We start from the raw sequence: 21054 nt of genomic DNA, 5'->3' as shown, positions 1-21054 counted from the left end.
GTTCTTCTCTCTAGGTATTAAAAATAAGCTTTTTTTTGTAGGTACTCACCATTGTTTCTTTGCTGTCCTGGAGACAGAAGTGGTTTAAAATCCAGTCTCTCCAACAGATGCTGGAAGGTAATGTGTCTTGTTTGAAGTCATCATGTGAGAACTTCTGCTTTGCTCAGTGGATCGCCCACCACTTGGTGTGACTTATGAATCTAATAACCCTTTGCAATATCCGCAAGCTTAAACTCTCCACCACCTTGGTGCCTACAGAAGACAGAAAGCAACTGGCAGGGAGTTTTAAAAACCTATAGATTTACGCAAACGCCTTAGCTCAGAGTCACGTTTCCCTCTGAGTTCTTACGTGATCTTAATGAATGAGAGGGGTTACCAACCAATACGGTATAAAACGTGATCGCAGCCGCCTCCCAGGAAAGCGGAGCGGGACGCTAAGTTCCCGAGCGAAGTCCTGGCCGGCCGGGCGCGCTCCGCAGCGAGCCCTGACTCCCACCGCCCTCCTCCCACCTCCCGGCTCGCACCTGGGGCCGTGCAAGACGAGCCGGCTCCGGAGATTTACGTTCGGGACAGGTAAGTCAGCATTTGGGGGCTCGCTTGTTTGTTTGTTTGTTTGAATGTCACGTTCGCTGCGCTCTCACGGGAAGTGCTCCAGGGACTTGTTGCATACTAGGTCCTGCCACAAGAGGAGCGTGGCACAGTTGCCAAGACGAGTTCCTTTCCGAAACCCTTGCCTTTCCCGAGCTGCAACTTCCCGCACGCCTTTCCTCCCCCTCCTCCCTCCACCCTCGCCGGGAGGCGCATCCCGGGGGCGGGCTGCTCCGCCGGCCCGCGCCGAGCCCCTGCCGCCGGCAAGGCGGAGGGGAGGGGAGCGCATCCCCGGCATCTGCCTTTGCTTTCCCTTCTCCCCTTCTCCCCTCGGGGCCCCTGCAGCGCCCGGCTCCGCCCGTGGTTTCTATCGCCAAGTCAATTCCGGTCTGCTTGCGTTGGGAGAACGCCCGCACACCTGGGCGCCAGGGCAGCCCCTTTCCCCGAGAGAGGTGGCCGAGCCCCAGGATTGCTCCTGCCGAGGCTCACAAAGTCCTCGTCCCCAATTTGTCTTCGCATCTGGGGTTTATTCCCAGCGGCTGCCCCGCCTCCCCGGCTCCGAGAGCCCCGCGGGAGCGGTGCGGGAAGGGCTGTGGGAGGTGGTGCGGCGCGTTTCTTCGCCTTTGAAGGCGAATTGCTGTCAACTGAACCTGGACTTGCCAAAGTTTATGGGTGCTGCCTCTCATAAGGAAAAAGGAGACCAAGACCGAGGAGCTCCTCGTCCACACCCGTTCTCTCCCGACTGAGTGTTGGAATCACATTCACGGGTCATTTCTCTCCGAAGCGCCCGTTTCTCCCGCCCCCCGAGTCCCAGGTACCTCTGCCTGGGAGCCCAAGCAAGCAGCCTCTTCCATGACAACCATCTATGTTGATCCATGCAATAACCAGCAGATGCTGCCCTAAGACTGGTACAGCTGGTACTTTCCTGCCTCGGCTGTCCTGGGGACAAGGTGTTAGAAGAAAAGTCAAGTGGTACCCAGCAAAGCTGCCCTGAGGAGAAGCACGGAACCCCTCAGTGCATCACACGCTGCCTGCGTGCCATGTGCAGGCAGAGCCTGCCGGAAAGCCTGCCGCTGATGTAACACTGCACCCGGCACATCACCCTGTCACTGACACGGTGTCACCCGAGACACGTCCTCAAGTGCTGATCTTCAGTCAGGAAGCTGAAGTTTTCTTCCAACAGTTGGAAGTACTCATAGTTACTGTTAACACTGGTCAGGAATACAGTTTTAAGTGGCATTAAAGTTAAAAAAAAAACCCCACCAACCTAAGTGTTTCAACAAGTGGACTTGCAATGAGTTCTACTTTCTCCCATTCTTCTAAGCAGTTTGCTCCTGCCTCTTCCTCAGGGGAATAAAGTAATTTGGTAATATCTACTTTGGGTAGTAAGTTGTACAATTCACATTTTGACTACATAAACACATACCTAAATAATCTACTTTGGGTAGTAAGTTGCACAATTCACATTTTGACTACATAAACACATATCTAAATCTTAAAGGTTTCTGACCCTGTGGAGTCCTCAGCGTTTTATAGAGAGAACTTTACAAAGATCCAATATGATTTAAAACATATTTCTGCGTACTTATTTTAGAGCTCAAGAAACATCGTCTTCACTGAGAAAGTAATTGCCTCTGTAGCACTTGTTACAAAGTACTTTGCAGCACTGTTCCTCCCCTACTTCTCATTTCATTAACTTCTAGGTATCTTCATTTTCTGATGAAGGTCTCAATTGTTAGAGATGCCCAGGAGAAACCTTTGGTGGGCCACGGTATCATATTGATGTAATAACCTTAAAGTTACAGCAAAAAAATCCTTCGACAAAGCTTCCCAGGAGCTCCACAGCAGGAAGCAGCATGGTGTCATTTCAGCCCTGTGCAGATGCATTTCCTACGGGAAACTGGTGGGGTTTGCCAGCAGTGATAAGGCAGGGTGCTGCCTGGAGAGCTTGTGTTTGCTGGGGATACCTGTCGGGGTGCCGGCCACGAGCAGAGTTACTTTGGACGGCTAACTAGAGGGGCTCCTGGTCAGTATTTCTGCTGAAGAGCGGGACTCCACCCACCCCCCGGGGCTAGGTGACAACTGATAACACATCTCATTCTCAACAGACCAAATTAAGCACGTGTTTGCTGAAGGGATTGCTTTAGATACCGTCAAAGTAATTAATGGAATTAAACAGGGCTGCAGTCAAGGGAATGGTACCAAAGTGTGTGGAAAAACAAAAGGTCACAACAGGGGATGCTATGGAGAACCGGAATTACCTGGCAGAAGACGAGTAGGAGGAGGCAGTATAAAACAATCAGAGGTCTTTCCTTGTAGTGGCATTCACAGGTGAGAGAACAGTCCAAGTCATTCTGATGGGCCAGAGTTGAAGCTGAGACACCAGACAATGCACCAGTCACTCTGTCAGGGATTCCTGCAAGAAGGGACATTAGAAAGGGGATGGACTAGAATTAAACCTAAATGCCTGTTGAGTTTCTAGACATTTCCTTTCCCTAGGTCTTGTTTCCAGCTATGTGGTTTTTTGGTTTTTTTTTTTTTTTTTCCTCTAGAAGATCTTATCCCCAGGCCATGGGACACCCAGCCATGAAAAACCACTTGATGTGAGTTGGTGTGGAGGGTTTTTTCCCTTACTACTGTAGAGCGGCACAAGTGACTCAAAGTTACTCACCTGATAAGTCATACACTTCACTAAAAGCTAAAGCAGTGGGTAGAGTTTAGCCCATTATTTAAAACTAATAATCAGGTGGTCCGTTTACAGGCTCTTGAAACAGGATAGCTGTTAGCATTTGCCAGGATGACAGGGCACAGCATTTGCTGCACGCAGGTAGTTCATACATATAAGGCAATGTACATCTCTTGTTCCAAGTCTGTTTATCTTGGAATCACATTGTTACCAGATGAAGTATACAGCTGCAGGACCTGACTTCAGTGGGGACTACTCATACGTAAATAGTGACATAACTGTTTAGCAGATGAGGCCTAATTAAGCGGGAATCAGCCATACATTTTCCTTCTCTTAGACAAAACAATGTGAAGAATACTGCAGGAGCATTGCTTGAAAGTCACAGTGCCTTAAATCGACCTGTGAAGCATCCCGGAATCCTAAGCAAGCTGCAAATGCTCTTTCCCTGCCTTAAAACACCTTAGAAGATGGTGAGCTGTTGCTGGTTGGCTTTTTCACATAGTTGAAAGACTACCAAAATATGTGGATAACTGCTAAGCACCTAACTGCTAAGGTGCTAAAAGGCACCTTCCATTCATTATGTACAGCTGCTCCTTCAGGGACCACTGCAAACCTGCCTCAGACACCAACATTAGCAATCTGAGCAGAATCAGATGATAGCAGTAGCTGTCAACTTCACAGAGATGCTTCTGAAATAAGAGCTGTGTGACATCATCGCTGGTGTGAAACGGGGCTGCCAGCTTCTCTCCATGCCAGCAATCTAATGGTGTGTTTGCTAGAAAGGTCCCCCAGGGTCATGGTGTGCTAGTTTTGCTGGTAACCTCCTGCTTCTTCAACAGGCGGATTTGGCACCTGCCCTGCTACTGCCTGGAGGGTAAATACCAGCCTCCCAGTAGGTATTTAGGGTAGCCTCCCATCAAGTGTTGATTTTCTGTGCCTGATTTCCTCCTCCTGCAGATTATCTTGCTCTCATATTTCCATCTTTCCCCTGATCTTCGCGCTGCAAGTGTTAGCAGTCTTTCACTCTGCCTCCTCCCTCCCTGGAAGTTTTCCTTTCTTTCTGAGCCTACTTGTCTTCAAAGTGCGTATATTCCATGCTGGTAACATGCAGATGAACATCGTAGTCATGATCCCACTCAGATACTAAACAAGCCTCCCACCAATGCCTTGTCCTCCTTTAGAGTGCTGGAGCATTTCAGCTTGCTTGCAGTCTCCTGAAAGAAGCAGGAAATCCTCTGGAGCAGACAGGCAGCAGCACATGTGCTTGTTGTGGTAGTACCTCCGAGAACGGCTGATCACCGACTCCTCTCCAAGTGTCTGCAGGGAAGGGAGGCTGAGATTCCCACAGGAATCCCACAGGTGGGCTCAGAGCCTGGCCTCCAACCCACCTCAGCTCACAAGAGAAGGGCCTCAGTGTCACCATCAGCGGGAGGCATTTTGCACATTGACTTCTTTTAAGATCACAAACTGTGCCAAGCTCACATTCACATTTGGTAAAACCAGGAGAGCTCAGTATGCTTAAGGAAAGCCAGCCCTGCTACAAGGCAGGATAAATCAGGGTTTCCATCATCCACAGCGTCTGAAGCAAATACCTTGAGACAGACGCCTTGGCCAGCATTCCTAATCTGTGGAGGCAGCAGCACAGGTTACAGTGGGAGGACACGGATCAGGGCTGACAGGGGGTCTGTCAGTGTTGAGCCAGCCACCAATTTGCTGATCCTGGGGAAATCCTCTGCTCTGCACTTTCAGCTGTCCATAGGTACCTCCACGTCCCTCTCACAGGGGACTGGGACTGTAGCAGGACTTCAAGGACAGGTCTGAGAGTTTTGCATTAATTATTTACTTGCCATCAACTTATAGTAAAAAAAACCCAAAAACCACTATTGTAGTAAAGTTTTGTCTAAACTGTTTCTGTCATTTATGGAAAAGGTGTGTTTCAGGAAAACTTCTAGAATTAATTAATTTCTCAAACTACCACACATGCAAATGTACTTCAGTACCTGTATGGCACTCAGGTTAGCTGGAAAAGACAGGAGATTAGATAAATGTAATGGAAACTATTGGCCCATGTAAGTTCTCCTGCCTGACCTGAGCAAAATGAGACACCGGGTATCTCTTACTAGAAGAAAACCAGAGATAGGGAGAGAAATCAGAACCTGGAGAAAAAGAAACATGACAGCTGTAATCTGTTACTATTGCAACCTGATTATAGGATTCATTGACAAGGTGGGGGAGCCTTTCTTTTGGCATCAAAGTCTACACCTTGCTTCATGTAACCACAAGAAAACATCTCCAGGCATCAGCCTTTAAAAGAGATTGTTTCTTCAATCTTCTTTAAAGAGAAAACACACAGCATGGCCATGAACAAAATAAGTTACATCCCTGCCTCATCATATTTTTAAATGCTGTTATGTGCAGACCCGAGTTAGAAAACCAGCACTCCCAGACAGAAATACCCTGATACAACTATAGGGGATTGGCCTTAATTGTACTTACAGGTGAAAAGTAAACACATTCCTTAAATCCCTTCCAAAGTTAATGTTTATGATGAAACTACCTTCCAAACCATATGAATCTACTTCTCAACAGGCAAATACCTTCTCGGCTTCCATGGGAGCTCGCAGTCACAGCTTGGAGTCTGAACCCCCTGGCGCATGGTAGAAGCACCCTATTGTTGAGAACAAAATATCTGTTGGAGGAATTACACACGGAGTTAGCAGAGAGCAAGAGGAGCTGGATGCTTGTCCTAGAAGGGTTATTAAGGGATGCTGGCAAGCTCTGAGTAAGAGTGACCCTTGGCTTTGTCTCTGCATTCATATGATGAACTGTTTCAACTATGACTGTGTTCTCTGCAAGGCCCCTGGGTGAAAGAGGAAGAGGGTGAGATGACAACAGAAGAAGAGAGGAATAGTGGTATGGGGTAAAAATGCTGAAGGAAAGTAGAAATGCAGAGAAACTCTTCCAAGGCTACCACTGAACCAGGGGCATTTAGTAAAATAACCTCCATCCAGGCTCTTGCAACAAGTTAGCTAAAAACACCTCCCTACCAGTTATGTATGAAATTGTCCTGTCTATTTTTATCCTGTCATTTTCAGACTAAAATGACAAATTCTCCCCTGAGATAGTATTCACACAACCAGGAAACAGTGCTAATGTTGACCTAAATAAATAAAGCTGCTCCCATGTAAGAATTCCTGCAAGGATCCTTAAAAACAAGATAACTTTGAAAACATTTGCTGCAAAATGCACATGAAACCCTGGGGGACAAACAGCCTGCTAGACACTATGGTCTCACTATCCCAGTTTCCAAACAAGGCTGAGAGCTTTACTAATGCACTGCTGAAGAGAACAGGGGTATTAGAGCAAGACTTCTGATGCCAAAACACAGGGTCCTGGTATTCCTTTCAGTTAGGGCACAAAGAAATTTTCAAAGAAGAAAAGTATTATTTTGTGCAGTTGTATACACGTTTTTGAGCCTAGCTGCACATGAAGCTTTAACTATGTCTTATGACAATTTGCATGATGCTTTCTGCCTCCGGTGGTGCTATTACCCCATCTTAACTTTTTGATGGGGTCATTCATTACTGCTGCTACACACTAAACCAAACAGATCTCTTCAGATGCACTGTTGATTGAGATGACTTAGATCTGTTGTCCTTATTCAATGAGAAGCTGTAGAGCCAAGATCTGTTTCCAAAACCAAGCTTCACAAAGATAAGGGCAAGTCTAGATGAAAATTTTGTGGAGGTTTGTTTAGGATTTCGTGCTAAACTCACCTAATGCAGCATGTTAGAGGTCGTTGGTAAGAATATTATCGCTACTCCTAATTTGTTTTTGCACCTCAGTTTGAAGACTTTCTTTTCCACTGGCAGCCCACATACTGCTGCAGCATCCCTTGCTTTGCTCTACCTGATAACCTGTCAGAAAGGTGAGCCATTAGGAAAACCTCCACTGTGCAGCAATTAGCAAATCTTCTGTTCCAGCAGAGATGAAAAAACTGGCTTTTTTTCCCAAGACTTGAAACTAGAATGGCCAAAAGGGACCATTATTTTCCTTTAGTGCCCCTTGTAATGCTGTCCATTTACCTTAAAGATGTTCTGCATGGGCTCCAGGAGTCAGTCCCTTTCTTAACTGCAATGCACATGTGGAGACTCTGGATGCACAGATGTCATTATGAATTAATCCACTTCAGCCAAAAAAGGCCTCTTTACCTTTCACACCTCCACTGGAATCGAACCAGATACAATCTATACATTTTCCCTTCCCCTTTCTTCTCTGATGTGCTCTCCTGTTCTAAATACTCCTCATAGGAGCCCAAGTAACTTTTGTTTGTGACTTGGGGAACTTTATTGAATAAATATATATGGAAGTGTTCCTAACGCTGAACAGCACACAAATTGCATGATTACTTCTAGTGTCTCTTATTGAAATGAAAATATTTTAATAACTTGAAAGATTCTTCAGTGAACCATGCTGGATCTGTGCAATTTATAGCATATTTAAATATTTTTACATTGGTACCCGAGACTGAATTCCAATATTTCTCTTTTGTCTCTCTGTGCATTTTAATACACTTCTGGGAACACTTACCTTTTATGACGAAACCAATATTTTCTAAGGTAAAGTGGTGATTTCAGCTTAAGTGCAACCATATGTATCTTAGGGCAAAGGCTTTTGCTTCTAAATAACTGGTTAATGTTAAGCATCTTTCACAATGAAAATGTCACAAACTACCATATACCAGCTTTCTCAAGGAAACAAAGATAAAACACAGAAGAGTAGAGCTTCTATAGTTAAGGATGAATACTTTAAGGCATGACTGAAAATTTAGACCTTTTTTTTTTTTTTTCCAATTAAAGTGGTATAACTACAGAGTTATCAAGTCTGCTTGATTTTGTGAGCCTGTCTCTCTTGGCATGAAATAGATGATATCCTGTTTTAGTTTACCAGTCTGATAACTGGTGGCTGATAACACCACTGAACATAATTGTACAAAACTATGCATATAACTTATTCCTGAATCTGCACAGCATATATCCCTCATCAGCAGCTGCATCACATTTGATTATTTTGTTTCATTGCAAATCTCTCAGAAGCCTGAATAAGTCTTTACAGCTTTGAGGGACATTTTTGTGTCCATTTTACAAAAAGACAAACTGAGGCAGAGAGCACTTAAACTGCCAGTAAATGGCTCTGATAGTGCAGCTTGGTCCCTGAGCAGTTTACCCACAATAATAATGCCAGTCAAGATCTGGCAGTCCCAACACTTTTTTCTAAGAAATTTATAATGACTCTTCTCCTGTGCCTGCTGAGTATATTACTTTGACACTGGGAAAAGATCCATGCAAAAATATTTGTATCATAATGTCAAGGATATGCCATATAATTCATATGGCCTAACAGCAAAACACTGGCAAGGAGTAATTATTAATATGGGGGTAAAATTACTGTAGTCTTCTGAAGTGTACAGAAATTAGAAAAAAAGCAGAGAACTTGGGCAAACAGTGAGGGAACAGCAATCATATTTTCCATCTCTTATGCCTTCTCAGACTCACATTATCAACCCTAAATGTTGAGGGTCACCTGTGGGTCACAACGTGTTTCTTGTGCATTTGCTACATGGCCTGTGCCCTGGGGTAGTGAATTTGGAAGTTTTATGGAAGAGCTTTGCAATCATAGAATAGAATCCTAGAATTGTTTGGGTTGGGAAAGACCTTCAGGGTCACTGAGTCAACTGTTAGCCCAGCACTGCCAAGCCCACCAGTAAACCACGTCCCCAGGTGTGCCATCTGCACACCCTTTAAACACCTCCAAGGCTGCCAACAGAACCACCTCACTGGCAGCCTGTTCCAGTCCAGACAACCCTTTCCATGAAAAAGCTATTCCTAAAATCCAATCTAAACCTCCCCTGGTACAACCTGGGGCCATTTCCTCTTGTCCTGCTGCTTGTTACCCAGAAGAGGCCGATTTGCACCTTGCCACAAGCTCCTGTCAGGTAGCTGTAGAGAACTTAAAATCTTCCCCTGAGCCTGCTCTTCTCCAGGCTGAGGGCCACAAAGCTGTCCTCAGAGGACTTGTGCTCCAGACCCTTCCTCAGCTCTGCTGGCCTTCTCTGGACGTGCTTCAGCACCTCAGAGTGCTGGGCCAGAACTGAACACGTCATTACCAGTGCCAGGTACAGGGGGACAGTCGGTGCCCTGCTCCTGTGGCCACACTGTTTCTGACACAGGCCAGGATGCCACTGTCATTTTGCCCACCTGGGCACAGCTGGCTCATGTTCAGCTGCTGCTGACCAGCTCCCCCAGCTCCTTTTCCACTCTGCCCCAGCCTGCAGCACTGCAATGGGTTGCTGTGATCCAGGGACAAGGCTTGGCACTTTGCCACACTGAGCACTCCACTGAGCTGGGCCCACGGATCCAGCCTGCCCAGGTCCCTCTGCAGAGCCTTCCTGCCCTCCAGCAGATCAACAATCTCACCCAACGCAGGACTGTCTGCAAACTGACTGAGGATGCCCTCGATCCCCTTGTCCACATCACTGGTAAAGACATGAAACAGAACTGGCCCTGGGGAGTCTGCCCTGTGACCAGCTCCCTCACCATTCCTCACGTGTAACTTCACTCACCATCACTCTCTGGGCTCAGCTGGCCACTCAGGTTTTACCAAGCAGATTGTATATTCATGCAGGCCATGAGCAGGCCCTTTGGCTCCTTCAGGTGCCAAAGACTCTACTAAGGTCCAGGTGAACACTATCTGCAGCTTTCCCCTGACACACTAAGAGGACACACACCTTGACACACACCTTGTCCACCTGTCACAGGAGAGCGGGCTGGGCACGGTCTGGGAGCACATGGAGACAGGATGCTGCTGCCGGAGAGCTGGCAGTGCCCCTCACCTGGGCCTGCCTTCCATTTGTGGCTGGGCGTCCTCCTGAGCCCTACCCTGCCTCAGAGCTGCAGGAGCCTGCTGGCCAGCTGGGCACAGGGCCATGGCCAGTGTCTGTGGGGCCAGCTGGGCACAGGGCCATGGCCAGTGCCTGTAGGGCCAGCTGGGCACAGGGCCATGGCCAGTGCCTGTGGGGCCAGCTGGGCACAGGGCCAGGGCCAGTGCCTGTGGGGCCAGCTGGGCACAGGGCCATGGCCAGTGTCTGTGGGGCCAGCTGGGCACAGGGCCATGGCCAGTGCCTGTGGGGCCAGCTGGGCACAGGGTCATGGCCAGTGTCTGTGGGGCCAGCTGGGCACAGGGTCATGGCCAGTGCCTGTGGGGCCAGCTGGGCACAGGGTCATGGCCAGTGCCTGTGGGGCCAGCTGGGCACAGGGTCATGGCCAGTGTCTGTGGGGCCAGCTGGGCACAGGGTCATGGCCAGTGCCTGTGGGGCCAGCTGGGCACAGGGCTCACGGCCAGTGCCTGTGGGGCCAGCTGGGCACAGGGCCATGGCCAGTGTCTGTGGGGCCAGCTGGGCACAGGGCTCACGGCCAGTGCCTGTGCAGCCAGGTGCTGCTGTGCTGGGTGGCACTGTGCTGCTGTGCTGGGTGGCACTGTGCTGCTGTGCTGGGTGGCACTGTGCTGCTGTGCTGGGTGGCACTGTGCTGCTGTGCTGGGTGGCACTGGCAGCAAGCCTCACCTGGGGAGGTGCTGGGGGCCCTCCCTGCCACAGCAGCCACCCCGTGCTGTGCCACCAGCCTGCTCTTTAATCAGGCTCTTCATCAGTCAGCACTTGGGTCAAAGCACAGGCCTGAAGAGCAGATAATGCATGCCAATACTTTCTGATCTCTTTTGGATGAATCATTTTTTGGGCAGCCTGCCTTCCATGAGGAGGAGAAGGCAGCCCCGATACTACCAGGGAAGGAAGACGGGCAGATTCAGATAACTACAATAAATCTCATTTCAGATCAGTTGTTGGGATAACGAGATGTCTATCGTTATTAATAATCTGAGGTCTGCGCAGTTACACGAGACCAAAACGAAACTTGGCCTAAGGTTTCCCTGGCTTTCAGTGGGTTTGATTGTTGGCTTAAATATGCAGTTCCTGTGAAGATGCTGTCTCTCATAATCTCCTATTTATCTTTTTTCTTGTATTTTTCACAAGTCTTTTGGCATTCCTTGCTCAGGAGTATTCCCCACTAAACCTGAATTATGTGGCAACACTCGAAGGAAAAAAAATTGTGACTAAAATCTAGGAGATAAACCACAAGGTGGAAAACAAATGATTAATTGCAAGTATGTAGATAAGAAGAATGTAATGGAATAGTATTACCTCTCAATTACTTAATCAGGAGCATATAAATCACTGTATCTAAACATGACACCTTCCTGTACTACCAAGTCTCTCTAAAAAAATATATTTTGGTTATTGGCCTAAAGAGCATTCTTAGAGATTAGAGCAACACAAGCCAAAACAATAGCAAGATGTTAAATAAAATAAAGAATGTAATTTGAAAAGTGCAGCCTGAATTCTTAGTTGCTAAATTGATGTAGCACCACGGCTTTGCGGAGCTGATCCACCTGGCACAAACCATCTTGCAAACTTGCATCTGTCTGTTGTGCCTTGGACCTCTTAAGGAAACAAGTCAAGAAGAAAACCAAACAAAAACTGTTCAAATCAGTCCAATGATAGCTTGACTATATTGATTACTAAATGAAGCTAATTAAAAACCTTTTCCCCACCTAATTCTTTATTATGATAAAGACTTTTTATCTCTAAAACTGATTAGTAGAGCTTATTCTCTGTCACTTATATTTACTGATATAAATAGGCAAAAAGTGCTGATAAATAACCCACAGGCTCTGAAACTCATCAGTATGGAGAGGCCAGTGCTCACAGTCCTGTGAAGGAAATAAGTACAACATGCTCTGCTGTCAGCATTTCCCGTCCTTACAGGTGCCATCTCCTAAATTTGATCTCTTTAAAATTGTTGAAGCTATACCATCAAAAGCAGAAACACCTGAAATAACTGTTCCTGATGCCAGGGTGCACACGGACTAAGCCCTGGGAGGTGGTCCTATGCAGGCTCTCTGCTCTAGCAGCTTCCCTGGAGGAAACAGGACTGGAGCACACGGAGCCAGGAGGGGTCAGGTGCAGGTGAAGCCCTCTCTGCAAGCAGAGAAGGAAGCATTTCCTGGAAGGCAGGAAGTGCTGATAGGCAAGGAGCTGTTTGCTGGGGTCAGCAGCAGGGAGGACAGCAATGGGGCTCAGGGCAGATGCTCCCTGCTCCGGGGGGGATGTGGGCAGGGCATGATGCCCCTTCTCCACTGTGCATCCCTATCCGTGCCTGGGGTGCCAGGCAGAGGAGGGCATGGGCTAACATCTGTAGGAATGGCAGCAGGGCTCTTACAAGTGGGAAGGCTGGGCACTGTGTAAAGGCGTGTCATATCCCAGAGTGAAAGGCTGGGCATCACACTGACCATACTGCTTCCCAGTCTTTTTGTACACAGATACTGTTAGATAAGTAATATGACATTTACATGCACTTGTATGTTTCCTACACGCAGACCAAGACTGACTATAGGCCAGAATAGACATATGGCAATTTAGAGAATAAAAACGAGACTTTAGAGAATGACTGAGAGCAATGGCACAAGAGATAGTCCTCCTCAGCTCCTGATGTAGGTTGAAATGAATTACCTGAAGCCTTCTCCTTGGAGGAACACAGAGGGACCACTGCCAGCATGGGTGCTGCAGTCAAACCATGTTATTTGTATGAGATAGGGTAAAAAACAGTCAGGAAGACTCCGTATCTCTGCCATTCTCTCCTACAGATGTGACCCTTCAACATGGAAAGCTCTTGGTTTGCAGGAATGAGATCATGAGAGCAAGATCTGAAATGTTCAGTATTTATCCTCAGTCTTATCAAAAGCACCATCAAAAACTGAAGTTGAAAAAATAATTCTATCCATTATTTCCCACACATAAATTATGGCTAGATTGGTAGCCATAACTTATGTGTGGGAAATAATTGTAATTACAAACATTCTTACTTCACCACTCTCCCATATGATACATAGCTCAAGGGCCAACTGCTAAGTGAAGAAGTGACCACTGTCACTAAGAAGAGACGTGGCTTCTCCTAATAAACCTAGAGCAGTTCAGGGTGTAAAAACCACTGCATCTATGCAATCTCAGACTCTACCTTCCCCTCCTACCCATGCCTGGTCTATAGAGGACACAGGCACTGGGGAGTTAGGCATGCAGCATGAGGCTGGACCCCAGGAAAACTCTAAACCCAACCTAATTCCTAGTCTCCCACACCTTCCTGGACAAGCCAGCTGATCCCTCCTCTAGAAGGTGTCAAGAGCCATGTGCTCCTTACCTCCTGGAGGTGCTGGGAGGATGCAAGCAGCAGGGCCCACGGGTCCCACCACCCTGGAGAGCCAGTGGTCAGACTCAGCAGTGAGCAGAGCAGCAGGGCTGTGCAGCTGTGAGGTGCAGGTTGTGTAACAGCCCAGGTGATTTACGTGTGCTATCTGCAGATAGGGACGAGATGTGTTGCCTGCAGTGCAGTTTTGCAGTGAGGCTTGCACGTTCCCACACGCACGGCCCGAGGGAGAGCGAAGCAGAGCCCTTGGAGCCCAGTCAAGGCAGTGATTCAGAGGCACAGCAGCACATGCAGGGTGAGCAGCTGCTAGACAGGTACGTGTTGGGTGGGCTTGGGCTGATTAAGCTGATTGGAGAAAGGAATCAAAGATCCAGGACTGAAAAGAGAACAAAAATGCAAGTCAAAATTCAGTGTCCATTAGCTTGATGTGTAATCTTATGCAGTTTACAGGCCTACGCATGAGAACAAAGTGGAAAACATCTATTTTCATGTTGTGGAGGGATGCTGAGCTGAAGATGAGACAGTTCACGAAACACGGTTTGGCTTTTTAGTCTTAATCCACCTCCTGTTACACACTCCTCTGTTCAAAACACCTCACATCTTCATAACGTTGCTTGCATGCAGGGTAATATTGTTTTGTTACAGGACTGGGATCAGGGAGGAAATTGGTTTCTGATGCTTGGAATGGCTTTGTAAATGAATGATGAATGAAGATGCAGGCAAACTGGGAGACACAGGGAAGAAATTGATAAACAGAAGAGAATGCTATGGAAAAAACCCCAAGAGTATCTAAATTACTTACACAAAAGGCACTAGTAATTTGTGTGCTTGTTATTGGGTATCAATGGCATCTCTCTCCCTGCTGCACAAAATATGCTTTATATGCACAAAAAAAAGGAAACTGCCATCCACTCCAGCATTTCTGTTAGTTTTAGAGAACTCCCACATTTAATTTCCAAGCTTAAAAGGAAATAATAAATCTGGAGCTCTAGAAATCATTGCTGGTTCCTTTCAGAGCAATTCTGCATATTTGACATCCTATCTGTTGTTTATGTCAGGCAAACAGAGGCTGGACAACACGGAGTGGGCTGCAGTGGTGAGACAGTGAGTGAATACCTATGAGCCTCGGTGATTCATCCTTCCAAGGAGCTCTTGCTTTAATCACAGAGGGCTGCCAGATGAGGAAAACCACGAGGATTTATGACTTTGGAGCAGAGTGACAGCTGTCCTAGGTATTTCAACCCAAAACTACAAATCAATACTTTTATTAGAAAGTGACAGTGAAGGGCTGAGCAACCAAACATCTTCCAGGACAAAACTGCCATGTGAAAGAGCATCCCTGCTTGACCCATGGAAAAATCAATCTGCAATTAAAGCTTTTCAATGGCTGAAGGATCCACCTGTAGGATTCCCTCTAGCTGAGGTAATCTGGCCTTTCTGAGTGTTGGTCTGCCTGTTTTGTCACAGACACCCAGAAGCATTAAGTTCTAGGACCTCGTAAGCAGCAATTAACCATGGAGCATCACTCAGCCCTGCCAGCATCCCTCCATGGCCACTGCACTTCATTGCTCCACTTTCACAGAGACCTTTTCACCCCCATCTGCTGGTTTAGATGATGCCCAGTGTCTGTACCATGGTTTACATAAGACTGATGCACCCTTCACAGCTGCACTGCTCCTCTGCCACAATCACCTGTGTCCTGTCTTCAAGCAGCAATCCCTACAGGTCACAGAAAAATGAAAGCTTACCTCAAAACTTGTGGCTGGATTGTATAGCTGGAAATTAAGAGACCTGGGCTCTACTGTCCCTTACAACACTCACATGTGCAGGTGAAGAATTTTGTTATCCATGTGACTTAGTTTCTCCATCTCTGAAATGGAAAAGCTGCATTTCTGGAGGGATTTTTCCCAAAAATGGATTTGAGTCTCAGTCAGGAGACACAAAAGTACGAAGTGCTAATATGGGCAGCAGCTGTAACCTAAGAGAATGAACTAAAGGAGAGACACAGCAAATTCTTTCATATCTCCTACTGCACAAGCCTCTACCTAAACCAAGAAATGTATTTTATTTTAGCAGAGAGACCTGCCCTGGATAGAGCAGGGAGGTTCAGGGGAGCCTTATGTAGATCCTTCTCCCAGACTGACCAGCTCCAGTAAAGGTGATACCTGATTTCTAGCCTCAAAGAAATTCCCACAGGAATGATTGTCCCCTTTCCAGTCCTATTTTAATCACTTAGAGCTGGAAGACTTTCCAGCCTGCAAACACTCAAAGATCAAGATGTTTCAGCCCATACCTGCCATGAGGACTGAGCCATGTGGTTGCTGAGGTGGCCATCAGAGCTCCATCAGGGTCATTTAGGGCTGGCTGATTGGTCTGTTTGATTTCAGTTCTCAGGAGCTGTGGAAATAGCACAAATAATCTAAATAAGGGGGAGAGGGCAGAGAAAAGACCTCAAATGCTTGCTTTCCAACTGCACTTGTTTTCCTGCAAAGTTATTTGTAGAAAGCAAAGTCAAGAGCAGTTGTGTTCACAGCCAATACACCCATTTTGCCATCACAAATCTGTGGAGCTGGGAGCTGATACAGGCTAATGGTCACCTGGTGCTGCAAAGGCAGGGCTTTTCTGCAGAGAGAATGGAGAACCTTATGGGAAGCCCATGATAACACTGCGGTGTCTGCCTCGCTGTCTGAGGAATGCTTAGAAAGAGGAGGGTCACCACTCCCAGAGCCTCTGGAGGCTGTCACTTCTCACTCTGCAATAGCTGACAGGGCTATCATTACCTGGTGGGAGACCAAGCAACAAGCTCACCTCCTCCTAAGAAATGCAACCCACTCGAAGCCTTAGGGCTGTTTGTAATAACACTCTCCTACTAGACTCCATTTGCTTTCAAGAGTGATAAATGTAGCACTGGGGGAAGAGAGACTTTTGAGAAACTCATAAGCCACTTGAGATTTTCTTGTATCCTCATGGTATACCTTTACCATTTCATTAGGAAATACTGTTATTTTTTTCTTGAACTCTGATCCTTTAGAGAGGTAACATCAGTAGCCAGAATCACCATTCAAGCTTCTGTATAGAAGTCTCACCTGCAACTTTCAAAATGTTACACCAAAATGTTGGCATAACATTTTCCTACTTCTACATTCTTTTCTGCAGTAGGTCAGCTCTACCCACCACATATGCAAGATCAAGTGTTATTTCTGAGGATGTGAATTTTCCATCATTGATGGGAGAGACAAGAACTATCTTCAAGTCATTGCTGTGTCTGTACTCAGTTATCAAGGAAAAACAAGAAAAATGTTTCGACACATACAGAATAGAACAGTGTCAAACAACTTCTTTCAAATGAAGAGAAAGTAAAAATAACAAGTCAGCAGCACATTTGAAATTCCTATAATAATGTGAAACACTATTCTACCATTTCTTTGGAAAAGGATTTTCTGTGCAGTTGCCTCTATATGTGCAAGTCAACTGTTTACATGACTAGGTCCTAAACTCCATATATTTCCAGCTGAAAGATCAGAAAAATGGACAAGTTTGAGAATGTCACCTCAACTGGGACTTTTGACCACAGAAGAGTCTTCATAACAACAGTGGGTCATGGGATAAGAGGACAGAGTGTTTGAAAGAGAGAAAAAGGTGATATTGTCAAGATATTCCTGGTGACTTGAGGAGAGTTTTGCAAAGATGCAACAAATATTGATGTTGTTGTGAGCTGTGATGCTCCAAACCATCTTCCCGCTTAGTGCTTCTGATCTGCAGAAAATTTGAATTATGACTGTTTTCCTGCTGTCCAAAAGGGGATGAATAAGCAGGCTTGGAAAACAACAGATTCCAAGATTTGCCATTAGAGGATTTCTAATGTTTTAAAGACCTGGGAGCCAACAATTTTTTAAATTTTTTTTTTTTTTTTTTTGGCAGGGTGTTTGGTTAGTATTTCAGTAACATGCCTCATATGTTTTGCTTTACTCCTTAACCTCCAACATGGTACAGCACAGCCAGATACTTGCAACACATACTGTCACAGGCAGGCATGAGGAGTGCTGCATATACAGTGGGAAACACGCAGCAGTGACATGCACATCTACAGCTAAATGCACACTTGTTACCATCCAGGTGAGCTCAGGCAGCCTGAAATGTTATTTACTCTTCTGTCAACTGTGGAAGATTTTTTTCCCTGCTTCCTTCTATCAAGCTTGCATCTGGAGAATGGGCATCCAGTGACTTTCCTCCAAGAGGCCCCCAGCTCACCTCCCACCCCAGGTCATATTAGGTAAACATTGGCTCTTAACCCCTAAGGAATTGAACTTGGCCTTTGCAACCACTGCAAATACCTCCCTAAATAAATGCATGAGTAACAAGGGAGGAGCAAATGAGGAAGGATTCAGGAGAAAAAGAACACATGCAAAACTCAGTTGGGCTGTTTGGTCCCTACATCCCTACACAAAGGTGACGGGGAGGTTCTGTGGTGGATGGCATGCTGTTCACAGGGGCTCTGTCTGTAGCTGTCAGCACAGAAAGAGGCCCATAAAATTCCAGCAGCTACAGCCCTGCAGTCCATCAGGAGAGAGCACAGACACCCACCCTCCCCCTTGGCCAGCACATGAGCCCAAATGGCAAGCATAAGTCACAATCATTTTCTTTGTGCAAAACTCCCTGGCCATGGAAATACAGTACATTCCCATGAATTCCCAGCCATGGAAATACAGTACATTCTTACACGTGAGAATGATTGATTTCATAAAACATCTTGGACATGAGATCACTGCTGCTCCAACTTCCATTTGTAGGCATTAAAATACTATTGAAACCCAATTAATCTTTTTTTCCCTTTTGATTGTCACCCATCACATGCTGTGCAGAGCAGAAATTGTTTTTATCTGCCTTTGTTTGGATCTCAGCAGCCTTTATTTTTAATTGAAAGCCATGTTCTTACACCAAAAACTAGATGAAACTGATTTGAACTTCAGTCCTTTGACTGAGCTTTGAGAACCTTACATTAGTTTAGACTAAAATTAAAAAAAAAAAAAAGTAAGTGATCTATGCAATGTACTCACCCTTCAGAATGTTTGAGGAGTTTTTCAGATTTTCCCAGCTTTTCGCCCTGCAGCTCTTGGTTACTTGGTCTGGTTCCCATACTGCTCATTTTGGCTTAATGCAGACTAATTTCTATCAGAATAAATAGCATTTCTCAGTCGGTACAAAAGCATGTGACTTCTCTGCCTGAATTCTGAATTCTCCACGGGTTACACCTGTGGCCAATATGGCCTGAGGGATAAAGCAGTATGAAAGCAGGTCATTACTTGGGTAAACACAGGATGATGCCATGAGGAAGTATTTGACTCACCAGGTGGCAGAGAGAAACAGCAGCACTCCTCTGCTGCTCTGCACCTCTTCGTCAGGCTGGGCACCACTGGCCACGTTCCATATCACACAGCTGTCTTCCCTCGTCCCCTGCGGCTGAAGCTGTGGTTTCAGGGGTGATGTGATCCAAGCTGGAATCTGATCTCAACAGCTCTTTCTCCCATTGGCTGGAGGCACCAGCTGGGAACACCTGTGATTAACAGGAGCAGCGTTTCAGTGCAGAGAACACGGGGCAGTTGACAGAGCATGGTACACCTCATCACCCGCAGTTTGCACGAGGGTAACCAAGGTGGAGACGTTCAGATTGAAGCAGCTTCAGTGCCTCTAGAGAGTCCCTGTCATTTCACACTGACTCTTCTGGGCTGGAGGGGAGCTGCCTGAGGGCAAGCAACACCAGGAGCTGTTATGGACTGTACACACACCAACCAACACCAGGAGCTGTTATTGACTGTACACACACCAACCAACACCAGGAGCTGTTGTTGACTGTACACACACACACACCAGTACCAACACCAGGAGCTGTTATTGACTGTACACACACACCAGTACCAACACCAGGAGCTGTTATTGACTGTACACACACACCAGTACCAACACCAGGAGCTGTTATTGACTGTACACACACATGTACCAACACCAGGAGCTGTTATTGACTGTACACACACCAACCAACACCAGGAGCTGTTATGGACTGTACACACACCAACCAACACCAGGAGCTGTTATTGACTGTACACACACCAACCAACACCAGGAACTGTTATTGACTGTACACACACACCAGTACCAACACCAGGAGCTGTTATGGACTGTACACACACCAACCAACACCAGGAGCTGTTATTGACTGTACACACACACCAGTACCAACACCAGGAGCTGTTATGGACTGTACACACACCAGTACCAACACCAGGAGCTGTTATTGACTGTACACACACCAACCAACACCAGGAGCTGTTATTGACTGTACACACACACATGTACCAACACCAGGAGCTGTTATTGACTGTACACACACCAACCAACACCAGGAGCTGTTATTGACTGTACACACACCAACCAACACCAGGAGCTGTTATTGACTGTACACACACCAACCAACACCAGGAGCTGTTATTGACTGTACACACACACATGTACCAACACCAGGAGCTGTTATTGACTGTACACACACCAGTACCAACACCAGGAGCTGTTATTGACTGTACACACACACCAGTACCAATACCAGGAGCTGTTATTGACTGTACACACACCAACCAACACCAGGAGCTGTTATTGACTGTACACACACACCAGTACCAATACCAGGAGCTGTTATTGACTGTACACACACCAACCAACACCAGGAGCTGTTATTGACTGTACACACACACACCAGTACCAACACCAGGAGCTGTTATTGACTCTACACACACATGTACCAACACCAGGAGCTGTTATTGACTGTACACACACCAGTACCAACACCAGGAGCTGTTATTGACTGTACACACACACCAGTACCAACACCAGGAGCTGTTATTGACTGTACACACACCAACCAACACCAGGATCTATTATTGGTGCCTCTTCCCTGCTCGCCATCGTGACGTCCAACCTAGAGCAAGTGCTGATGCCCTTATAAGGCTCTCTGCATACATTTGAATATGTTATCCTTTGGCCGATGATACAAACAGCTATCTCAGTAGCATACGGCATGGGGAGGTGGGAGATTTTCTTGGCTCTGTGGTGAGAGAGAAAATAAAAAGGAGCCTACAATGCTGAGTCACTGTGACAAATAACTTACTATGGAATGCATTCAGGCTTTAGCAAGGAGGCAGCTGATAGTGAGTCAGTGACTGACTAGTGCCTCCTAGATTTTCCTCCTTGGGAAAGATTCAATTTAATGGGATGAAGTGCCAACAAAAAGTCATTCTCACTGTTACTGAGACAATATCACTAATTATACACATGGTTAAAACTGTCAAGTTGTGTTATATATCACATAAGATGTGCTTTTTTTTTTTTTTTTGGTGAGTACAGCATCGCCCTATTATAAAGCAGTTTAAAGTCCCATTAAAAACACTGACTTCCAGGAGCTAGAAATTTTGCTAA

General features: G+C 46.3%; 1 protein-coding gene across 3 annotated transcripts in view; it reads right to left on the bottom strand.

The window, feature by feature from the left end:
* The window catches only part of BDNF (brain derived neurotrophic factor), a 44198-nt gene extending 37921 nt beyond the window's left edge, over positions 1 to 6277 (bottom strand). Inside the window, exons 1-2 of one of the 3 annotated variants that reach the window (XM_053979683.1) lie at positions 5872 to 6277; positions 2850 to 3004 (exon numbers count right to left, since the gene is read on the bottom strand). In XM_053979683.1, the coding sequence (XP_053835658.1) occupies positions 2850 to 3004; positions 5872 to 6091 (375 nt within the window). In that variant the 5' untranslated portion in view covers positions 6092 to 6277. Of the gene's footprint in view, positions 1 to 49; positions 253 to 524; positions 599 to 2849; positions 3005 to 5871 lie in introns of those variants that run through there. The other 2 variants (XM_053979684.1, XM_053979689.1) reach the window with 2 other exon arrangements.
* Between the last annotated feature and the right edge of the window lie 14777 nt (positions 6278 to 21054).

This window comes from Vidua macroura, chromosome 6 (genome assembly GCF_024509145.1).
Source record: "Vidua macroura isolate BioBank_ID:100142 chromosome 6, ASM2450914v1, whole genome shotgun sequence".
Lineage (NCBI taxonomy): Eukaryota > Metazoa > Chordata > Aves > Passeriformes > Viduidae > Vidua > Vidua macroura.
Note: the sequence above shows the minus strand (reverse complement) of the source record. Positions and strands in the feature narration are given on the sequence as shown.